Below are 21743 nucleotides of genomic sequence, written 5' to 3'. Positions count from 1 at the left end.
GGGATCTGCTAGCAGAGTTCAAGTTTCTCAAATGTTTCCTTACTTTTTATAATTTCCCTCACTACACCGTTTGTTTTGGCCATTTCAAAAGTGTTTTAATCAGTGCTTATATTTATACCGGTGTAATGAGGAAAGTTTAACCATACAGAGCTGCAATCATGATGTAGTTGTCAGGAGCAATTGATTTGTTTCTGGATTCAGTTTCCCCCTACTGTATGTGGGTCTTTATGCAGCCCTTAATGTTTGAGTCATAACTCCAAAACATGACGCTTGGAGCATGTCCTTTATTAATGTGTTAAATACTTAAATCCACCTCAATGGTCACAAATAGTTGTGCCTTCTTGGATTGTTGCCTGTTTGTCTATCACTCCTTGAAAATGTTATTCAATCCTTTACATATTTTGCATGTCAGAACAGAGTATGACATATATGTGTGCACACTTCAATGGCACATCAGCATATCATAGCTGAACATTGAGTCTTACTCTCTTGAAATCCTTATTCGAAGTTCTCATAACCCTGGACAGCCCCCATTAGGTAGTACGGCTGATTGTCTATCACAATAATTGAAGGGAAAGAAAGAGCACTGTGGAGGAGGACAGCAGGAGAACAGGTGAGTGGATGATGGTTACATAGGGGAGGTGAGAATTACCACTTGCTGATATGAGTAGGATAGGATTTTTGTACATAACAGTGCATGTACACACACATCTCTGCACTTCCACTTTCCCTCCCCTCTTTGACTCTTTCGCCCTCTCTTCTTCGTCTCTCGTCCTCTCTGTGTAACCTGACATCTCCCCATCTAACCATACAACTCAAGTGCCCCAGCCATTTGAGAATAAGGATACATTTCAGCTGTGAAAGAGCGAGTGGCTCAGATATTCAGCAGTGTGCTGCCACAGAGTCCTCAGAGATTCACAGGAGAAACGGAGAAAGAGAGGAACCCATTTAGCCTGCCACTTGAATTTTTACCATAGCAGTTTGCTCAAACTTTCCTAGTGGTTAAATGCTCCCACTTGAGTGCCATCCTTTCCCCTCTCGTTTTTTCCTGGCCTCATCCTCAGCCTTGGCCCTCCCATGAGGAGCAGGGTCTTCTGAACCCTGCCTCTGCAGGATCATCCAAGCACAGCAGCGGAAAATAGAATCAGCTAGTGAAACCAAACACCATGGAGAGAAATTAAACAGTGTCTGAAAGCCAAACATGACTGCAAGTAAAGCTGCAATAATCTAAAGAAAATAATGTCCATCCACTATGAAAGTATTAGTTCTTATTTTGTAATCACATGCCTATTCTCACACACGTAGACATATAAAAGTAAACTGAAAAAATGATTTTATGATGTTGATTCCTGCAATGAAAATCCATTAAGATGTCAGAGTAGAACAAGAGTGAAACTAAAACATTTTTACTGCTGAATTCCTTTACTGACGCAAACACAATTAAGTGAAACATCCTAATCTTTTTGTCAATAACACAACCCTGAATAATATTATGATATATCACGTTTTGGTGTAACACATTAAATCTACTTCTCCTTCTTATGTTTAGCCCTAGAGAGGCTAGTTGGAGGATTGTGTTATCTTTGGATAAAGTTAGACTAGCGTTTTCCAGTAATGCTAAACCAAGCTAACCAACTTTCTCTGTTGTAGCTTTTTACTGAGCACACACTCATGAAAGTGGTATCAAACTTCTCATCTAATTCTTGGTATTGTATAAAAGCAAAAAAGGACATATTCAAACATTTATAAATTCACGTTTTAGCTATTAAATAGTGATTTTGACTACCTGAAGATGAAATACTTTGACTGCTTCACATGGCAAAACGAGAGATTATAATTATCATGGCACCATTGTTAGCGCTACAGGCACTTTGTTTCTTTACATGCCTCAACTCACTGCCTACAGCTGTCACAAATAAACTTTCCAGTTTCATAAACGTCAGTTCCTCCTGCATTGCTCAGGTGATTTCACTGTATCTAATAGAAGTCCATACCTCTGCTCCCACCGCCGCATGACTTTGTGTACACTTTCCTGGGAGGCCTGCATGTTAACAACACCAGCTCTACCTGCTGGTTTCATCAGCTTTCATGTGTATTCATAAGCACCAATTTGTGGTGAAGTATTAATATGGGTATCACAGGTAAAAAGCTGTGTCACAGTGGGCGTTAGGAGAGCTCAGAGTTTGGTTAAACCCTTTGTATCTCGACAGGGCGTCTTTCAGAGTATCAGCAGGTTCCATCTGTGTTGCAGAGTGTGATGAAATGTTGATGAGGGTTCAGACTGCAGGGAACTAGTGAGAGTATTCCTGTTAACTTTATGTGGAGGCACCAAGAGATAGATGCAGGTGAAGCGTTTCATTGCTTTTATTGATGCACAGCTTCTCAGAGAAAACACCCACACACACACAGACACACACACACACACACACACACACACACACACACACACACACACACACACACACACACACACACACACACACTCTCCATCAACTTTATATTGCATCATCAAAGACAAAAACGGCTGCAGTCTTACTCATCTTTCCTCCAACACAAACAGACACATACATACTGTATATGCTGCACATACTGTACACACACAAACACACACACACTTGATGTCTAAATTTGAGTCACAAGTCGATCTTTATCCCCATTTGTTTTCAGTCTCTTTTTACAATGGCGCATTCAGTTACTGCCCCCCACACTTTGAAGTCACAATGCTCTCCAAAGGCAGCAGCGCTCTGCTAGTGTCAGAAAGCCTCTTTTCAGTGGTAAAAGTAGAAATAGCAGTATTGCTGTGTACTGACCTAATTTGATTTTGCAAAAAGGGAGAGGTGCTACAGAGATCAAAAGCTTTAAAAATGGAAAGCAGCGTGAAGCCGTTCTCCCTCGTCTCTCCCCTGTATCTCTTTTTGGAAGCTCACATAACATTGTAGCTTACGTAATTTCGACAGGAACGGCTAAACTGACAGGTGGGATCATTTCACAGTAAGGGACAGCTGTCACAGTAGAACAACATGTAGGGATCTTATTGACATTTGCATATTGGTAAGAGCAAGCTGAAAGAAATGCAGATATTACTGCCAATCTTGAGATACAAAATGTATTGTGTACTTGCAAGATATAAAGAAGCTTCTATTAAAATCCCTCACTTTTTCTACTCCCTTCTCTTAAAGGAAGATCAAAGTCCTCAGCATGGATTTCTTTGTCTGAGAAAATCTGGTGGAAGATGCAGCCTTCACTCTAACTTTAACAGTTCCCTCCCCTCATTTATTCTTAAAGTCGCCTCACTTTTAAAGCCCGTATTTGCGTCCTGTGAAGTATTTATATTTACAAGCAGACTCTTGGCTATTACTTATGCATGCTGTTGCCATCTTGTTCAATAATTCACAAGCCTCACTAGAAGGGACAAGCCAGGCATGGCCCTGAGAGCTCTCTCCCTTTCAGAATTTTTATTCCCCTACAAATCTTTAGGGGTGAGGAAAGATAAGACAAAGAAGAGAATTGTTATTCTACCTTCAACTCTGAAATATTAACTCCAGCTGTAGTGATTCTAATCAAGATGCTCTGCTAGTTATTGCAGAGGTGTATTTCAATGCATTCATATATTTTTCGATGGCTGGAAGAAATGTTAACACTGGCTCTCACAGTTTGCTCATAGGGAATATATTGTTATATTTTCAGAAGTTAACGTTTTTAATAGAAGGGTATAATGCAATCATTTTATTTCAGTAGTAAACTGTCAGCTTTTCAAAATGTGTTATATATGCCAACCACATCTGGCCTCTGCAACAACTCTGCCATCTTAAATGCACACCTCTCAGCTTGTGTTGAAGGTTTTGTGTATCATATTTAAAATAAGAAAAAACCCTACTTTATAAAATCATATCTTGTGGGTCAGGGAAGGGGAGTGATTCAGTATTGTAAGTGTAAATTACTCGCTGTTTTGATACAACGCGAAAGGACAGAAAGAGCAGTCAATGGTAGACGTGGGTCTCCTCACCTGAACTGAGAATCTGCTGTATCCTCCACAGTCGGCTGCAGCTGACAGACTGAAAATACTTTGATTTTAAGCAGGTGACTGCAGAGCTAACTCAGCCATTGCTAAGCCTCAACTGCAAGCTGCTCTAAATCAAAGAGCCCACCAACTGGGGTCATGTAGGTTTTACTCACATTTCCTTACATTTGAACATTAAAGGTATCGCAGTTGTTTGCCCTAAGGCGCTTACTACAGATATTGTGTCATGAAGGTACCTTGCTCTCAACGGGGATTCCGCTTAGTGAACACACATTATGGCCTCAGGGGAGAACGCCAAGTTAATCGTGATGGAAAGGTAATGGGGTGGATCAGTATGTTCACATAAATGTTGCATAACATTGCAGATTGTAGGGTCTCTGAGCTTCTCACTGTGTGATGCCTCACTGTGTTTGGAGAAAAGATAACATCTGGTTAGATTTTGAGAATGGTTTTGTTCTCTTTTGAATATCAATGTAAAGGGTTCAGTATGACGGTGCGTACCCTTAACAGAACATGGTTACTCATGCTATGTGTGTGTTTTTGTGTGTGTTTCTGCCAGGTTTGTACAACTCTGCAGACAGCTGGATGATCGTACCTAACATCAAGCAGAACCACTACACTGTCCACGGCTTGCAGAGTGGTACCCGTTACATCTTCTTTGTCAAGGCTATCAACCAGGCAGGAAGCCGCAACAGTGAGCCAGCCCGCCTCAAAACCAACAGTAAGTGAAGGCTGCTCTGCCTGCCCGCCTGCCTTGTTAATTTGTTTTTGGGATATTCAATACACCGTTTTTACTGTCTGCATCATGTGTGCAACATACTGTTACTTACAGGCTGCCCTATTCAAAGTTTTACTTATAAATTATTAAAGAATAAGTAGCAGAATCAATTGATCAATATGAAAGGCTTGCTTTTGGTTTTCCGCCTGAGGGTACAGACATATATAAGCAAACAGTATCTTGTGCTTGACAGGTTCGTTCACAAATACTTTTTGAAAAACTTCTTTTCAGTCAGAAAAGTAAGGTCTCATTGCCCACTGTGTGAATATGGAAGCTGCCTGTTCGCGTTTCTTTGCCAAGAATGAGAAGACATTCTGGATACGAACACACCTGTTGTGACTTCACTTTTTGCTTCAGACATTTTCTTAGCAAAGAAATTCCATCCATGGTTTGGCTTGGATCACACTCAATGAAAATGTGTTAGTGCTTTAATTTTGGATGCATTCATTATGTTTTTGTAGGAGAAATAGGAAAACGGGGCTTTTAAGAGATTTTTTTTTTATCGTCTCTCCTAAAATACTGCTGACTAGTGTCTAGTTGTCTAAAAGCTTTAATTTATACTCACTAAACCCACTTTTTGGAGTGGAAGAAGTGAAAAGGTAGCAATATTACCCCTTTTATCACTTTTTCTTTAGTTTTTTGGTTGACTATACCTCTCTATCTTTCTCTCAGGGAAGTTTCTCAGCTTTATGTTTAGCAGTGAGCTACTCTGAGGAAGTTGTGTTTTGGGCATCTTCTCAGCCTCGATAGTCGTACTCTCCTTGTCTCATTGCACGGGGCTGATTCTGTCTCTTTTTGTGTTGTTTATTCTCTGCTGTGGAAACTTGTCCTGGACTTGAACTCCCTTTTGAATTGAATTTTCCTTTTCTGTAACAGTACACCGTAGATGAATATAAATAAGAAAGAAAATTAAGCGAACGTTACCAAATTGTCAGTAAATAAACTGAAAAAATGCATTAAAGTCTTGAAGCTAGTACACTGAGCTCATGTTCTAAAAAGTGCTAAGTAAAGTATAACCAACAGTTCTCAAGTGAAGTCACATTACTTGATAAATATTCCACACCCAATCTCAGGCTCAACTGTAGCATATAAAAGGTTAAAACTTCAGCAAAAAGCTCATTTAGGATTTGCCTCAAGGGAGCTCAATGAAATTTTAACATCAGTCCTAAATTGGAATAGCAGTGCAGTGAAGCTAAAGAGGAGTTGATATGCCAGCTCCTTTTCCCTGCTGTCAGGAGTCTGTCTGTGGCATTTAGGATTAACTGTAATCTGGATACACTATGCTGGGTAAAATAGGTTTGTGAGCAACTGCAGTAGTCAGAGGATGATCCCTCTCACTCTCAAGTCACTGACACAAACAAAAACCAACTCTCTCTCACTTTACTGTTACTCACTCTTGCCCTCTAACAGGGCCTGTAAACACGGATCAGTCCACAGGTCACACTTAATCCAAACCTGCCAGCGTCAACACTAATGACTTATAACAGAGAAGAAGAAATACAAGTTTTGTTGATTGACATCAATGAAAGACATCAGAGAAACATACTTTGGTAATATCTCAGCCCCCTATATCAGTTTGGAAAAGTGCCATGTGCTGCTTAAAGTGGTTATGATATCATTTTTTATAACAATGTATGAAATGACAATGTGAAGACAGCGTAAAAAAAAAGTCACTATGTGAGAACTATCAGCTGAATGTGCAGCTCCACTTAGCTTTATAAAGCTTTATAGTGAGTCTCAGTTAATGGCTCTCCATATCACAGCTTTACTGTTCCCTCTTACTGCTCTCATAGGGTCATTTTTGGCCTCAACAGGCAGCTGTTTTTTGGGTGAAAAAGCTCTTTAAAACCCACTGTGCATAACCTGATTAGAAGCAAATGGCAGACCGACACAGAAAGTGACAGTACTCCGTGAACAAAGTAAAACCCTCAGCAGCTGAAGAGCCGGAATTGTCTTTCAGTGGTTGGTAGAGACCAAAAACATAAAAAGATGTGAATGTTGGACTCACATACAGGAGATGGTCACAAACATGTTGTGTGTGTCCAAATAGTAACTTCCAGAGATTTGAGGTCACAGAGACATAAAAGACACATTTATGGCCACTTATCCTTCAATCTGTTGTCATTTCTACAGTTTATTTGTACAGTGCTTTTTAAATCCTCCCTTGGTATGTTCTCTTTCAGATTTTTCTACTTTTTACTTTAATTTTCTTCAATACAGCACTTTGTTCTCCAGAAATAAACTTGACTTACTTTATTGTATACTGCCCTTATAAAAGGACCATTACTGTGGGAATGTTCTGTCTTCATATAACTTAAGACAAAAGTAGGTTCGAGGCTAATAGGAACCATGGGAACCCTTTTAATTTTGTACCCTTTTTACGTTCATATTCCCACTTAAAAATACTTTACAGTTAGGAGCGATAAGGGTCCTCTAATGACTACACCTGTCCTGTCCCTGTATTTGATACTGCCATCTGGCACTTTAAAGTGAACCCCCAATCGGTCTGTTTCCCCCCCCCCAAGTCAAAAACTTTCAGACACACCCTGGACACATGGAGTGTGTCAGTGCTTGAACACTTTTCTTATGGCATTAAAGTGGATTACTGCCTCCATGTGATGTGGGCACAACGTGTACCCTGAGAGAGTTTAGAGGTGAAGTGCAGGGTATCTGGAGCCGGCAGTCAGCTCGCTGTCACTGAGGCTCATGGCTCTCACCGGGCACGATATAAATAACACTAAGAAGCATTTCAATATATAATGTGCTCCTTTGACACAGATAAGTGTGATGAGCGTGTATAGAAGTTTGCTTTCTCATTTTTTTGCTGATAACAAAATCAGTGTTATATTAAGGGTTGTATTGAAAATAATTATGAATAGTAGACAAAGAAATAGTTTTTCTGTCTTGGATGTCATTAAATTCATGCCAGAAGCCCCAAGTTTATTTAATTTCCACATAACACAAAACAAATTATTGATCATATTTGTACAGAGTTTGGAGACCATGAAGTTGAGTTTGAAAGAGGTTGATTATCATTGAAACCAAAGGAAAAATTAAGCACCAGTTTGACTCAAAACCACCCTGCCAATCAGCTAACATAAATGTAATTTGTAGGGCGGGGGATCTATTTAAATCTACAGCAGCATGACATTTAAATACACATATTCCTCCTCTATCCATCAGTGTTAGTCATTATATCATTTTAAAGTTTTAGTGCAATACAATGCTAATAAATTATTCCCCCCCAACTCTTTCGTCTGAGACTCCCACTGTCTGTCAACTTCTTCTCTGACAGCCGCTTGTATCGGGGGAAAACTTGTCCACCCACTGAAGTTTGGATGAGATTTAGAGCCTGCGATTGGCAACCGGCATTTCTCTTTGCTATAATGACTTTGACAAGCCATCAAAATAACAAACAAAACATCCAATATTTGTGCTCAGTATTGAGGTTTTGTGGTTTTCATCATGTCACCTGCATCATGTCTTTGGGTTTCAGTCTGATCATGTGTCTTTCTCTTTTCTCCCACTCTACTCACAGAGAAATTGGTATTCAGATTAAAGTGCCTCACTCATTTGTTCTGGTGAAGCCAAGCAGTCTTTTTAGATAAAAAAATGGGTCACAACGAAACTGATCACAAATATCTCCATTTGACAGGCTAATTAGGTTTCTCTCGAGAGTCTGTTGGTGTACGAGCTGGAGTAGCGAGCTTTTGAGCTGAGAACCACAAGTTATTTCCATGGCACTTGAAGTCTCTCTCTCTGTCTGTGCCTAGATTGGATGGTTTAGCTTTCTCATTTTTTAAGATGATAGGCTCTGGAGGCTTTAGCCTAAGCTCATCATATATTTCAGGCAGAGGCTTGTTAAGCAAAGCAGACAGTGACAAGTTGCACAGACACGGAAAAGTTGTGCATCAGTACACTCATAAATGCTGCACTGTATGTCTGTAAAACAAATCTGAATGCAGTCAACTGTACCAATATGGTACCCAGAAGGAACGCACAAGGCTGAACTGCCAGAATTGTTTTAACTGTATAATGTGAATTAAAGTAAACAGTAGAAATCTGAACTTTTTTCTCTGTAATCAAAGATGTTGCAAGAGAATACTTGCTCTACTTTAACCTCAGAGGACATAATCAAAGCGCTCAATGCGGGCGGAAATTGAAGAGGCATTGTTAAAGTCTGTTGTTGCAATTTCCTTGGCCTCAAACTCTCTGTGTCCCCATTTCAAGTCCCTGTCTAACCCCTCGCTTGGCACTCTGTCCTCCCTTACCCCTGGCTATGGCATATGATCCCTTCTTCTGGTGACCTCTCTTCAATCTTGCCATCTGTCTATTCATCCCAGAGGTAAAGCTTTTCATCCAAAGATGTCAAAGCTTTTGGTCTCATGGCAAGCAAAGGCCAAATATGCTTTGCTGTAATCGCACACAAAACCATGGTGTGTGTGTGTGTGTGTGTGTGTGTGTGTGTGTGTGTGTGTGTGTGTGTGTGTGTGTGTGTGTGTGTGTGTGTGTGTGTGTGTGTGTGTGTGTGTGTGTGTGTGTGTGTGTGTGTGTGTGTGTGTGTGTGTGTGTGTGTGTGTGTGTGTGTGTGTGTGTGTGTGTGTGTGTGTGTGTGTGCGCGTGGCAGAGAGAGGAAAAGGAGAACCTTTTCTGCCTCCAAGGAACAAACCCAGCATCACTATGAAGACACCTGGAGTATCTTTTACTTCTAGCTATTTGTGCAATTGTTGGACAACGGTCAAATGCTGCAACTTATAGTACGTTTAACGTTGTGGTACTTTCAGTTTCACATTATATAGCACTTACTTTAGACCTGTTTATTATTTTAAAAAAACACATCAACATATTTTTCCAACATTGGACCTTTAAACAATTCAAAAAAAACTCTGCTTATTAAATGATGTCCAAAATAAAGTCAAATGAAGGCAAATGATGAAAAGGTATATATTGTTTCATGGCAGCCACAAACATGACTGGGGAAGTCTGTTCCAACTCCAAGGCCTACTGGTTCTACTGCATGTGTGAAAAAATGTTGTACAATTCCTTTATGGCTTCAGAGAGAGCTGCACAAAGAAAAGTAATAAAAGAAAATGTCTTTGGTTCTGCTTTTTTAATCCTTTTGTTTAAGTCTCAACTCTGTGTCTGACAATTTAATAGGTGTGCAAGGCTAAACCTGAGGAGTGTTTTTCTAATGGCTTCCAACTTTTGCTTTTGCTCTGTCTCATGCAATTCATTCGGCTTAATGGAAACAACATTTAAAACCATGTTGTGAAGTCTTAACGCTTTCAAAGGCTTTTAAGGTCACTCTAACGCCTTTCCAGTGAAACCATTCATCAAACGCTGAGTGTCTCCCAGCGAACAGTGGCACCGATGCTGTAGTATTCACCGTGCTGGTATATTCTCACGTGTGAAGTAACCCAGAGCTCTTTAAAACACCTATGAATTAAGTATGATGAAAAAGAAGAAGGCAGTTAAGAAGAGTGAGTGTGTGCATCTATTAGTGTGTGTGCTTGTGTGTGACCTTTTATTGCTATGAACATACTTCTGCATTTACCTAAGAGTGAACTGTTACCTGGTTTCTACACGCCCGTCCTCTAAAGTGAAAGGAGAAACCTAAAAAGAGACTGAGAGTGTATGAAAGTGGAGTAAAAGTGACAGAATCAGAGTGAGGAAAGGAGAGTGTTCAGTGAATAGAAGACACCAAATAGCTCTTTGCAGACATGAGTGTCTGCAGACATGAGTGCCCTCAATCTACGGCTTTTTACCCATAAATACAGTCCATGCTTGAGTGATGCACACAGCAAAATAACAGTATGCCGGTCCAGTTGCAGTTTTGGTTCCTTAAGTGAACAATCAAAGCGAGACGTTATTAAAACTCTAATAAAAACACTACATTTTGGTCATAAAGTTTAAAATGTTTTTCTCTGATTGACCCTTTTTAAAACTTGCGTAACTGCAGATTATATTTTTTAATGAAACAAAATGAACCAGGCCTACCTAATTAATTCAAATCCAAACAAGGATCCAGTTATTTTAACATTAAAAAGTAAAAGCCGTATCTTCTGGTTGATAGCATAATAATCATTATATTTTTGTCCAAAACAACTTATTTTAGGCATTCATAAGCAGAAAATTGAATTAATGTTGCATTCGAGTTTGGTCACAATTCATTCGAGTGGCGGTTGACGGAACAATAGTCCCACGTTAATAAAGACAGCTCTTATTGGACTGTGCCTCATTTATGCTTTTTAATTGGCTGTCTGTCTCAGTAATTAATTCATACCATCAAGAAACATAGATGCAATAGGAGAGAAAAGCAGTTTGTTAAACGAGGAGTGGGGAAAGGGTTCAAACTTAGACTTAGTCATATCAGCAGCTTTTAGACTGCTAGTTGTTTGTCAGTATTATCATGCAAGAGGTGTCTGTCTCTGGTGTGTCTTTTCTGGTGTTTAGTATTCTGTACTGCAGGCCTGTGACAGGTTTGGTCAGAGGAAGCAGTCTGTACTGCTCATAGTGTTTGAAATTATTGCGTGCGCAGGTGAAAGTTAACTACAAGATTTTTAATGATAAATTCAGCACATGTATCCAGGCCAGGAACAACTGTAATTATAGATGTTTTGTAGTTTCAGTAAAGCCTGTGAAAGGTTATTTTTTTACTTGTTGATTATATATACAGCTATTTGGTTTTTAAATGTCATTTTACAGCAAGGTAAAACCTGGATTAATCGACGTAAAATGTGAAAGATGCATTTGAAAAGGGGCCAAACCGGCTCGGCTGAGGTATGATTGTGTGCTTTCACTAGGACCAGCTGCCTCCTGGTAGCACCTGTCCCACAGTGTAAAGCCTGCCAACATCAACATCTAGTTTTGTCATGTTGTACAAAGCTGCAGGATGGTGTGAAGTAGGTGTACAAACCGAGGCTTAAATGTTTTGTTTTTTTAGCAGCTCTATTGTTTGCAAGAGAAGTATTTTGAGTGAACATATTGTTTGTGTCAAAACAAAAAAATATCTGAAAATATACGATGCTGACAGACAAACACTGGACTGTTGACTTTATAACAGTCGTCATCCGGTTGGATAACTATTCTGGGCATCCATATTGTGTGTATGAAACAGTCGGCATACACCCTAGAGTGCGTTTGTGCTTGAGTGAAAACCAGTCCCTGCATTGAGTAGGCAGGTAAAAATCCAGACAGAAAACATCACTTGTCAAGGTGCCCCAGGGGTTTGTGTACCTCTTTACGTCCTGTTAAAGAACCTGCATAAATATTTACCCAGCACGCATCTCTGATGACAGGCCTCAAGCTGCCACACAGCCCTAAAGCAAATATTAGGATGTGGAGAGTAGACGAAGGTGATGAGAGAAAGGAAGAGGAGAGGGGTGTCTCATGAAATAGTGGTATATGCATACTGTGTCATCACAATGCATGTCACTCCCTTTGCTCTCTTGCTTTCCCTGACTTTGTTTACTGTCAAATGGAGGCAATAGATGTTGACAAACTCTATCTAAAAAGAAGCAAGAGAGGAGAAGTAAAGACAAACTGGTTATGAAATATTTGCTTGTCAAGGCTAGATAAGTCCTGCTGTTCTAATTAACATAAAACAGGTAGCGCAGCTCTTTTTGGTTTCATAATCTCAGTAATGTAGGAACTTTTCTCAAAAGTAATCAGCATTTTAGGGATTTTCTGATTTGTTCAAAGTGCCTTTCTTCGTCTACTGAGCAGGTGAAAATGCCAGCAGATGGAGGGGATATTGGGAGTGTTTGAAATTGCCAGTTGGCTGGGAAGTTGTTGTTATTTTTTCATTCAATATTTTCCATTTGTTCATTTTTCTCCAAGACAGATTGTGGGCACAGCGCCTCACCAAGCTGCCCTTGAAATTATTTTATAATGCTTTAAAGCCCTTTTATCTGCAATACAGTAAGCATACCTGTAATGATAAAGGAGTGAATAACACTTGTTTCATTCAAAAACAAGCAGAGTTTTAATGAATGATTGCACTTAACACACACACAACCTGTAATACTCTGACGCTAACTCTAGAGGTGAAAAAATCATTCACATACTTTTACTCCAACGAACCATCACAGAAACTTTCCTTTCAAAAACGGCTCCTGAATCACTGACTGAATTTATTAGCAGACCCAGAAGCCTTACTGAAAAAAAATGTTTTAGCACTGATCTCTGAAGACTCTGCCGAGTTCGTTAAAGGGTGAAGTCGGAGAAGATCAGTGATTGCTGTTTGTCTTTGCTCTTGACTACACAAAGACCATTTCAATTTTCATGGAAGTGTTAAACAAGCTAAAACACTCTGACATGAATGCCTGCTGTGCTATAGCCATGTAACATGCTGATGAATTTTTAATCTCACCAGTGTAAATCTGTGTTTTTGTAGTCAGCACTGTAGGATTACATACCACATTACATATGGATCAGTCAATCAGAAGCCGAGTAACATGCAGTCATGCATTTTAATGACGAGGATCTGTAAGTTCAACAGAAATGTAGAGACCTGTGAAAAGTTATAAGGTCCCTGATGCAGCTGCTTCTACTGCAGTAATTGTTTAGTTATGCAGTCAAATGGGATCCTTTTTTTCTATCTCCCTCATTACAGAGGCAGCTCAATCTCTCCAAGCTAAAATGTGTGAGCCAGGGAAAAAAAGGAGTGAAATTGACTGAATTGAAATAAAGCGATTACCCAGATGCTATCCCACTGCAAGTATTCCAACAAGGACTCTGCGAAATGAAGTTGGAATGAATTGCTTCATATCAATGTCCTCCAGACAGTAATTCCTTTTATTTCCACCCTCTCCTTTTCTTTCTTTTTTTGTGTTTTACAAGTTTCCATTAAAGACTTCCCAGTTCGTAACAATGCACAGCTTTGAGGCAGTTAAACAGGGAGCACTTATCACCTTTGCAGACATTTGGATACATCTCTAATTGTTACTTCCTTACAGAGTCTGAGCAGACGGATCACAATCACTGCTAAGAAACCCATTCTTTGGGATATATTCTTTTGTGATCTTCTTGTGCCTTTATTCTTTATTGTTTATTTCCAGTTGCAGAAAATAATGCATTCAAGGTTGTAAGAAAAATGTAACATCTATAAACTATGGTAATTGAAACTGAGTGCAAGAGTTCCTTTAGCAGTCCACCTGCCATTTTTCCTGTGCAAACATCCAAATTCAGTTTCATTTTGAGCACCCTACCAGCTTCTGACCAACACATTTATTCTGTCATACGAAAAATGAATATTTTAAATCCAAACTTCCTGCTGGCATTCAAAACATTTCCACTTGGCCTCTTACTGTATTTCTGCTTGTGTGTAGGTCAGAGTTGATGCTCTGTGTGTATGTGTTCTTGTCCTCTACCGTCACGTGTGTCTCCCCTTCCCCAACCTCGGGCCCGGCCCGGACTCTCAGGAGTCATCCCCTGGAAAGGCATGACAGAGCCCCAGTGTTTGGAAATGGCTGCGCTGGCAGCGATAAGCAGTTCAAAGAAGAGAGCGCATTAATGTAATTGGCTGCCAGCAGCACATTGGCATCGTCGTCTCATATCCACACGCGGTAACACACTCTCACCACACAGATTATTGGAGGAGAGTGTGTGAGAGAGGAGAGAGGATAAAGAGGATGAGAATGAGGGAATGGGGGAAGAGATGAAGGGAAGGACAGATAGAGGGAAGGGAGGAGGAGTCGGGGTCCTCATTGTGTTGCTCATTAAGCTGTGGGAGACTCAGGGAGGCTGAGAGATGAGATGAGAGGTGTCACAGTTAAATGTCAGGCCTGGATGGGATGTGGCTGACCTCCATGAAGCCCACACTCACACAGATTACGGACATGGAGAGGAAGAGAGGGGATCCTCTTCTCAATCTCTGGCCTCATATTATCCCCTCAACTTCTCCTCTCCTTCTCCCTCCCTAACTCTTCTTTCTCCCTCTGCCACTCAACTACTTTTACCCTCTCAATTTTCCACCCATTAAACCCAAATTACTGGTGTCAGTGCAAATTGAATAGTTGCAACCGGTTAGCAGCATTTCCACTGGATAGCCACGACGACTCCTTACTGCAGTGGAAGTGAAGGCTATTTCCTTCAGCTAATTTCCAAGTCTGTCTGATGGTAGGCACAAAGGAGAATGCCGGGTGGCTTCCTCTGCTGTTATGAAATGTTTTCACCAAAGGCTGCAAGAGGCTTTGAAGTTTAGAGTCTTGCCGTTGTATTTCAAACATTCTCTTCTTCTGTCTCTCTGTGAGTTCTCAGCAAGCTCTTTCCCACTTTCTATTTATTTTCGTCCTTTGCTGTCTCTCTCAGTTAATATGCTGTTCTAATTTGTATTCTTACTCTCTGCTCTTTCACTTTTGGATCTCGCAGTATCTTGATGATGTTTTTTTTTTCTATAAATTGAAATTTTGAATTGTTATGTTAGATTTCCCATCTTGCATTTGGTTTTTGATATTTTTGATAGTTGTATTAGGGAGATCTCAGTTACCACTTTCCTTTTGATATATTATTCTTAATGTAGTTATTGTTGATCATTTTTTGTCTCTATGTTTGTTCATGTTAGTTCTCTAACTTAAAATGGAGGTTGCCATTTTTGCCACAAATAATAACATTTTACTTACGTTATCATGAATATGTGACCACTATAATGATAAACAGTTTAAAGCACAACATTCTTGTTTTTTCACAGGTCAACCCTTCAAGTTGGACCCAAAGACAGCCCACAAGAAACTGCGTCTGTCCAATGACTGTCTGACAATGGAGAAGGACGAGAGCTCGCTGAAAAAGAGCCATACCCCGGAGCGCTTCAGCGGCACGGGCTCATACGGGGCAGCGGGTAATGTCTTCATTGACAGCGGGTGCCACTACTGGGAGGTGCTGCTTGGAGCGTCCACATGGTAAGAAACGTTCATGCAAAAGGGTGCATTTGAAAAGCCTGCAATGAGGAACAATAATCCTAAAACATGTTCTTTGGGGAATTTAAATCTAGGCTGTTATGCAAACCTACTCACAACAGACACACTCACCACACACAGTGTATACTCTTAGCGTATTTGTGTTCTTTCACTAATTGGCTCTGAAGTAGACCTCTTCATGCAGGAAACACCCAAAGGGCCTGTGCCGATCTTGTGTGTCCTCAGCATGAGGTAGCTTGACTGTACAAGTAGAGTCATTAAGGAGGACACTAGTTTCAGATCACTAATGCATTCCAAAATGTTCCTTCCCTGCAGGTATGCCATCGGCGTAGCTTACAAATCAGCCCCAAAAAACGAGTGGAGCGGCAAAAACTCATCCTCATGGGTGTTCTCTCGCTGCAACAACAACTTTATGGTGCGCCACGATGGCAAGGAGATGCTGGTGGAGGCAAGCCTACAGCTGAGGCGGCTGGGTGTCCTGCTGGACTACGACAACAATTCACTGTCCTTCCATGATGCCATGAACTCCCAGCACATTCACACCTTTGAAGTCTCCTTCCTCCTGCCTGTTGTTCCTTCTTTCATGATCTGGAATAAGTCAGTCATGATTCTCTCAGGGCTACCTGTTCCCGACTTTGTTGATGGTTTGGCCTCCGATCTTCAAGAGCAGCAACAGCAGCAGATGGGCCTTTGCCGACAAGAGTCACCATACTTGACTGGGATGAAGACCTGCCACTGAGAAAAGCCCATGAATGGCCGAGCAGAGTCCACTCAGGCCTAGGGACATTGACAGTGTTCTGCTGTATCCTCTGCATTAATAGAGGACCAGTTACTTTCTTATGAGTTAAGAAAGTGTTGGAGATATGCACACCAGTCTGGAAAAATGTCAGTCCTGTTAGTTTGTTGCTATCCAAAGCTTTGCAGATCCATCAGTAAATAGGAACGAGGTATCTTGACTACAAATGACATTAGACATAACATTCACAAGATGCCCTGGAGTCAGTGAGGGCAGGGATGGACACCTGGGTTTATGACCATTTAAGGTCTGCCTTTCTGATCTATCTTCCACCCGATTCGACCCTAGGCAGATGATCAAGGAGGGACTGTTAACATCAGTCATTTAGAGTTTGAAGTTACAACATGTGAATAGTGAAATAATATGTCCTATGCAGTAAATTCCAAAAAAGGACGCTCAACAATGCAGAGGTAAAATAAATGGTGATTCTTCCTCTGACTACAGATATTAAATCTTTATTCAAAATGTACATGTTTGTTTCTTAACAAAGAGATGTAGCATGTCCTGTGAACTATATTTGACAAAAAGCAACATTTACTTTTAAACAAATTAGTGGCTTTAGGAGTCGTTTGAAGTTTTCTTGCTGAGAGTTAGATCATAAGATCACTACCACTCACATGTGTATACAAAATATGAAGCTAGACCTTGCAGTTTAGCATAGCGAAAAGTTTACAAAAATTAAACACATTTCATATAATATGTTCATTCCCAAGCTTTAGACATGCTTCATATTTAGCATGAGTGGTATTATCTTACTTTCCACAAGAAAGCATACAAACATTTGTCTGAAGCATTTCTTCCTTTAGATGTTGATGTGCCATTTTGAGTCAACTTTATTGTGTGAAGTACACGCTACCATCATGCTAGCACAACTACAAGCTAGCTGGGCACGTTTTGTGATATACCGCATCACTGTTCATGTGTTGTACCATTAGTAGCTTTAAGTGGTCATTGCTTTAGTCTCTTCCTTGATCTTCCTCCTATATTTGACACACAGTCTTGTTTATGTTGCCCGCTGTAGCTTCGCAAGTTTCAGGATGAATTAACGTTGTTCCCAGATACTGATATGATTACAGGGGGCAGATTTGCATCATGTGACTACTCATCTTGTAAAATAAGAGGTTTATTGAATATAAGAGAAAAAAAGTGTTATTTATGACAAAAAAGATGATTTACTTTATATCAGCATATTCATGATGCACTTTTTCATTGGCACTATTTCCCCTCTATGAGTGTTATGTAGATGGAGCTGCGTGACAGGGATTTAATGGGGAGGGAAAGTGACAACTTTCACAGCGGCTGTTTGTGTTCACTCTGAAAACATGAACATCAATTTTTTTTCATTTAATTTCATATTTAAAATATATATATATTTATGATCAAGAATTATTGATGGTTATCGGATATTACCCATAAATAAGTGTATTCTAATAAAACACTTAACAAAATATTATTTTGATGTAATAACACCTTACCTTGATGTCATTAAACAGAAGCCCCTTAAAGGTTTTTTCACTGTGCTTTGAACACTTTAAACACAACCTGTGACTTTTCCTCCCCATGGTTCTTTTGGATAGCATATACTAACTTTATCTTGTTTAGAAAAGGGATATGATTATGGTGATGTTTATGCTTTTTTATCATGATGAAATGATAAACTAATAGCTGTTTTAAAAAATATTTTGGACTATTCAGGGAAGGAGGGGGTTAACACTTAACTTGCTGTCTGTCGCAATGTCATGGCATGATTGTGTTTTCCTCTGTGATTTGTTAACACACACATGCACATACACACACAAACCTACACATGTCATGTTTCGTTTAGGTTGGCCTTGTCGTGATAAATGCATGAAACATTGTAGGATCCTACACCGCTTCACCGGGTAACTTAAGTAGCTTCAAGTCCACTAAATCTTGTTTTTCATCAGTCATGACTCTCATTCGCTTACAACAGACTTGACCTTTTTGGTTATTTTTCACTTTTCAAGTAACAGCTGAAGTTGGGTACATTGTTTACTTTTTATTTGGATTTAAAGCTATAGTGTGGGTTCTTTCTGGCTTGGCATTCAGGTAGTGGCTCTGGTTCAGACAATCAAATGTGTATCACAGTTTATGCAGATTTAAGTGATTGTGAAACAGGATTGAGACCATTGGGATTGGATTGGGAAAAGCAGGTGTTTTACGTATTTTACTCGCATCTCCAAGATTTGACACCTCCTGGCCATTTCCACTCTTTTCCACATCACTACATACATACAGTTTTAAGTCATGTTACATTTGTATTGACAGAATGTGATTTGCTCGACTCAAAAACAGGCAAACACACTGTTTTCAATCATATGCTAGTTACCATATGATACATTAAAGCAAAGACCCAGTGATGTAAAACTCACAGCAACAGAAAAGTAGTGAAAATCGGACATGTCACATAGCTTTTATGCTGCAGTGGTCATTTAAGGGAACTATGTGATGACTGTTATGGAGGTATTGATTTTATAAGCGCTACAGGCAACAGAGATAATCCACTGGTCAAAGGCAGGAGGAGCTCCAATATAAGAAGAGAGTTATTTTTTCCTGTCAGGGAGATAAGTAGATGTTACCTGACTTCCAGATATCCACCCATTGTGTTGAATAATGTCGGTCACAGGCTCGAAACGGCCAAATTTTATTTTGTGATCCAGACAAGCTCAACTCATCTGTGCAAACGTGTTTGGCTGGGTCACTGCATGATTATGTGACCTTGCTGCAGGTTCATAAATCTTTCCTTATCTTCATGATTGGGTTTCTTATCTTGCGTACAGCCTACGTTCTTTTATTTTCTCCAAAAAATAACCCATGACAAGAACACCGAAACGAAATGTTCATTACCATGCATATCAGATATTTTGCAGTGCTCTTTCTTTCTTTGTGTCACAAGTCAATACAGTAAAAAATATATACGGTGAATGATTTTCAATAGCTACCCACTCCTTGTAGTGCAGTGTAATACCCTAGAGACAATGCAATAGATTCTCCTTTTTGCTTTTTGTCTGTGTAACTTGGGAAATTATTTTTTACAACTCATGAGAAACATGCTCCTCTCCTTTTGGCACTTGGACCTTGATAAACAGCACAAAAAGAGCAGTGTTGCATTTATGCAAGGCTGTCTGTTTCCGTAGATATGAGAGATACCTTTAGCCAGAGAGGAATGTAAATCATAGGGGGAAATATATATTATATAAAGTTGTATAATATACAAAATATATATGAACCAATGTTATTTATGTGAATTTAAGTCCAATTAAAAGTCTGATCCCAAATGTGTTGGAGTCCCTATTGTTTTATCTCAGCTGTGTTGCTTTACTACTTCTTCTTATTTCATTGTTTGTAATTTTTGACCCATTAGAAAAATATGTTTGTACAAAATGCATTCACATACCTATATACAAACACACCTACACCTACAAATACTCACTTAAATAAGATGGTAAAGGAAGGCATGGCCAAGAGCTCTTCATTTTAGATATTGATGGTTTTTGCCTCTCAACTTGCAACCTGGCTCATGAAAATATAAAGATCTGTTGTAAATCTCCTTTTGAGAGGCATATCATGCATGCAGAGTGTTTCTAAACTCTGGTGAGTATATGGATGCCAATTTAAAAATTCAAAATGAATGGTTAAAGGCAGAGTAGGATTGCAGGACATATTGAGCTCAGGGAGGGGTTAGTTATACTACGCCCTCTCTCTGGCACGAGATCCTCATTACTAAAACATAGCACTATAGTGCATGGGTTCCTACGCTTGTCTGTAAGCACGGCACACACACCAGCACACACAGACCCATAAATAAAATGCTATATTATTTTTAGATTGTTTTGTTTTGGGGCAGTTTTAAAACATTTCAAGGGAGACCAGGGGAATCGTCATCGTTAAAACTGTTCCAGGTATGTTGAAATGCATATAAAAAAATTCTATTAAACAAATACATTTTGTAATTATATACATGTACCAATAGTATGCTGGTATCATGCTGACTCTCTCAGGGGTCAATATTGCATCACACACATACAGCATATAGATTTGTAAAACTACAAAATGTGATAAAGCAAAATTGTTTGTCCAAAAACAGTCCAGGACCTGGGGGTGGTTTATTCAATTGAAGTTGTTGTATGTAGTTTACACAAAGTTTGTAAGAAATCTACAGAAGAGCATTGGAGCCTTACTGTACACTTCGATTTTTATTCCCCTAAGAGTGAAAATATTGTTGTTGCCTTACATCAGCAGTAACATCACTTGTGAATAGGCAGGATGTTTCACAATTATATGTCAAAACTTCAAAAATTAAAATGAAATGATTGTTACTTGTATCTTAATATTGGTAAAGACAACAAAGGGTTCAGTCATGACATTTTCAATGCATTAAATCCAATAAATAAATAGAGAGCATTTAATTGATTCTTTTGAGTCACTACACAGTAAGTCGGGTGAACATGCCAAATTTGAAATTAATCTACAATAATCACACAAAATGAAGGATGAATTAATAATTACTTTCATTTTCCTCCCTTAAGGAAAATCCATTGTAGCACAACGAAGGTTTACTGTTTGGGTACAAACAGCAACAAAATTGATAAATGACCAAAGATGTCGCTCTGTGGGCAAACAGAAAAGTGTTAACAGTCTTCATCGAACTACAATATTTAGCTTTTGGAATGAATAAACTGTCGCTGCAGGACAGATTAACAACCTCAGTTCTCTGACAGGATAATATTGGTTTAGCATTAAATAAAAACCTATGGTATCTTCTCATTCTTACCTTCTCCAAACCTCAATGAGCAGATCTCATAGGGCCTATTGTAAATTTGTGCAGCAACTTAATAAGTCAGATTTCTCTTAAGGGGCTTAAGAGGGGATTACAATTATAAACCATTACCTGCTGGCCTCTATTGTAGATCAACAAGTGAGACAACTTTGTCTGGTGTTTAGGAACCGCAGTAGTGTGGACTGGTTTTAATTTGTTTTAGGTACACATTGATGGATTAGAAACTCAGAGCCTTAACTACATCCAGTCCAGCCCTTAAACTAAGAAGTAAGGCTTTGATCGGAGGCTTTTGCCATTCCATGTTTGACAGATTAGCTGCCATCTAATTGTGATGCTTACTTTGTCTCTGCACCCTCACACTGCCAGCCAACTAGCAAGCCAGCCATTGGAGTAACCCATAATTACTTTTCTAATTGCAGAATAATTAGGAC

At 39.5% G+C, this 21743-nt stretch overlaps 1 protein-coding gene across 4 annotated transcripts in view; it reads left to right on the top strand.

Annotated features, from left to right (window-relative positions):
* mid2 (midline 2) overlaps positions 1 to 19810 on the top strand; it is a 123148-nt gene extending 103338 nt beyond the window's left edge. For all 4 annotated transcript variants that reach the window (XM_063876799.1, XM_063876798.1, XM_063876801.1 and 1 more), the window contains 3 exons: positions 4581 to 4742; positions 15490 to 15697; positions 16031 to 19810. In XM_063876799.1, coding sequence (XP_063732869.1) covers positions 4581 to 4742; positions 15490 to 15697; positions 16031 to 16454 — 794 coding nt within the window. In that variant the 3' untranslated portion in view covers positions 16455 to 19810. The remainder of the gene's footprint in view (positions 1 to 4580; positions 4743 to 15489; positions 15698 to 16030) is intronic.
* The last annotated feature ends 1933 nt before the right edge of the window (positions 19811 to 21743 follow it).

The sequence above is a fragment of the Eleginops maclovinus genome, chromosome 23 (assembly GCF_036324505.1).
Source record: "Eleginops maclovinus isolate JMC-PN-2008 ecotype Puerto Natales chromosome 23, JC_Emac_rtc_rv5, whole genome shotgun sequence".
In the NCBI taxonomy this organism is placed as follows: Eukaryota; Metazoa; Chordata; class Actinopteri; order Perciformes; family Eleginopidae; genus Eleginops; species Eleginops maclovinus.
Note: the sequence above shows the minus strand (reverse complement) of the source record. Positions and strands in the feature narration are given on the sequence as shown.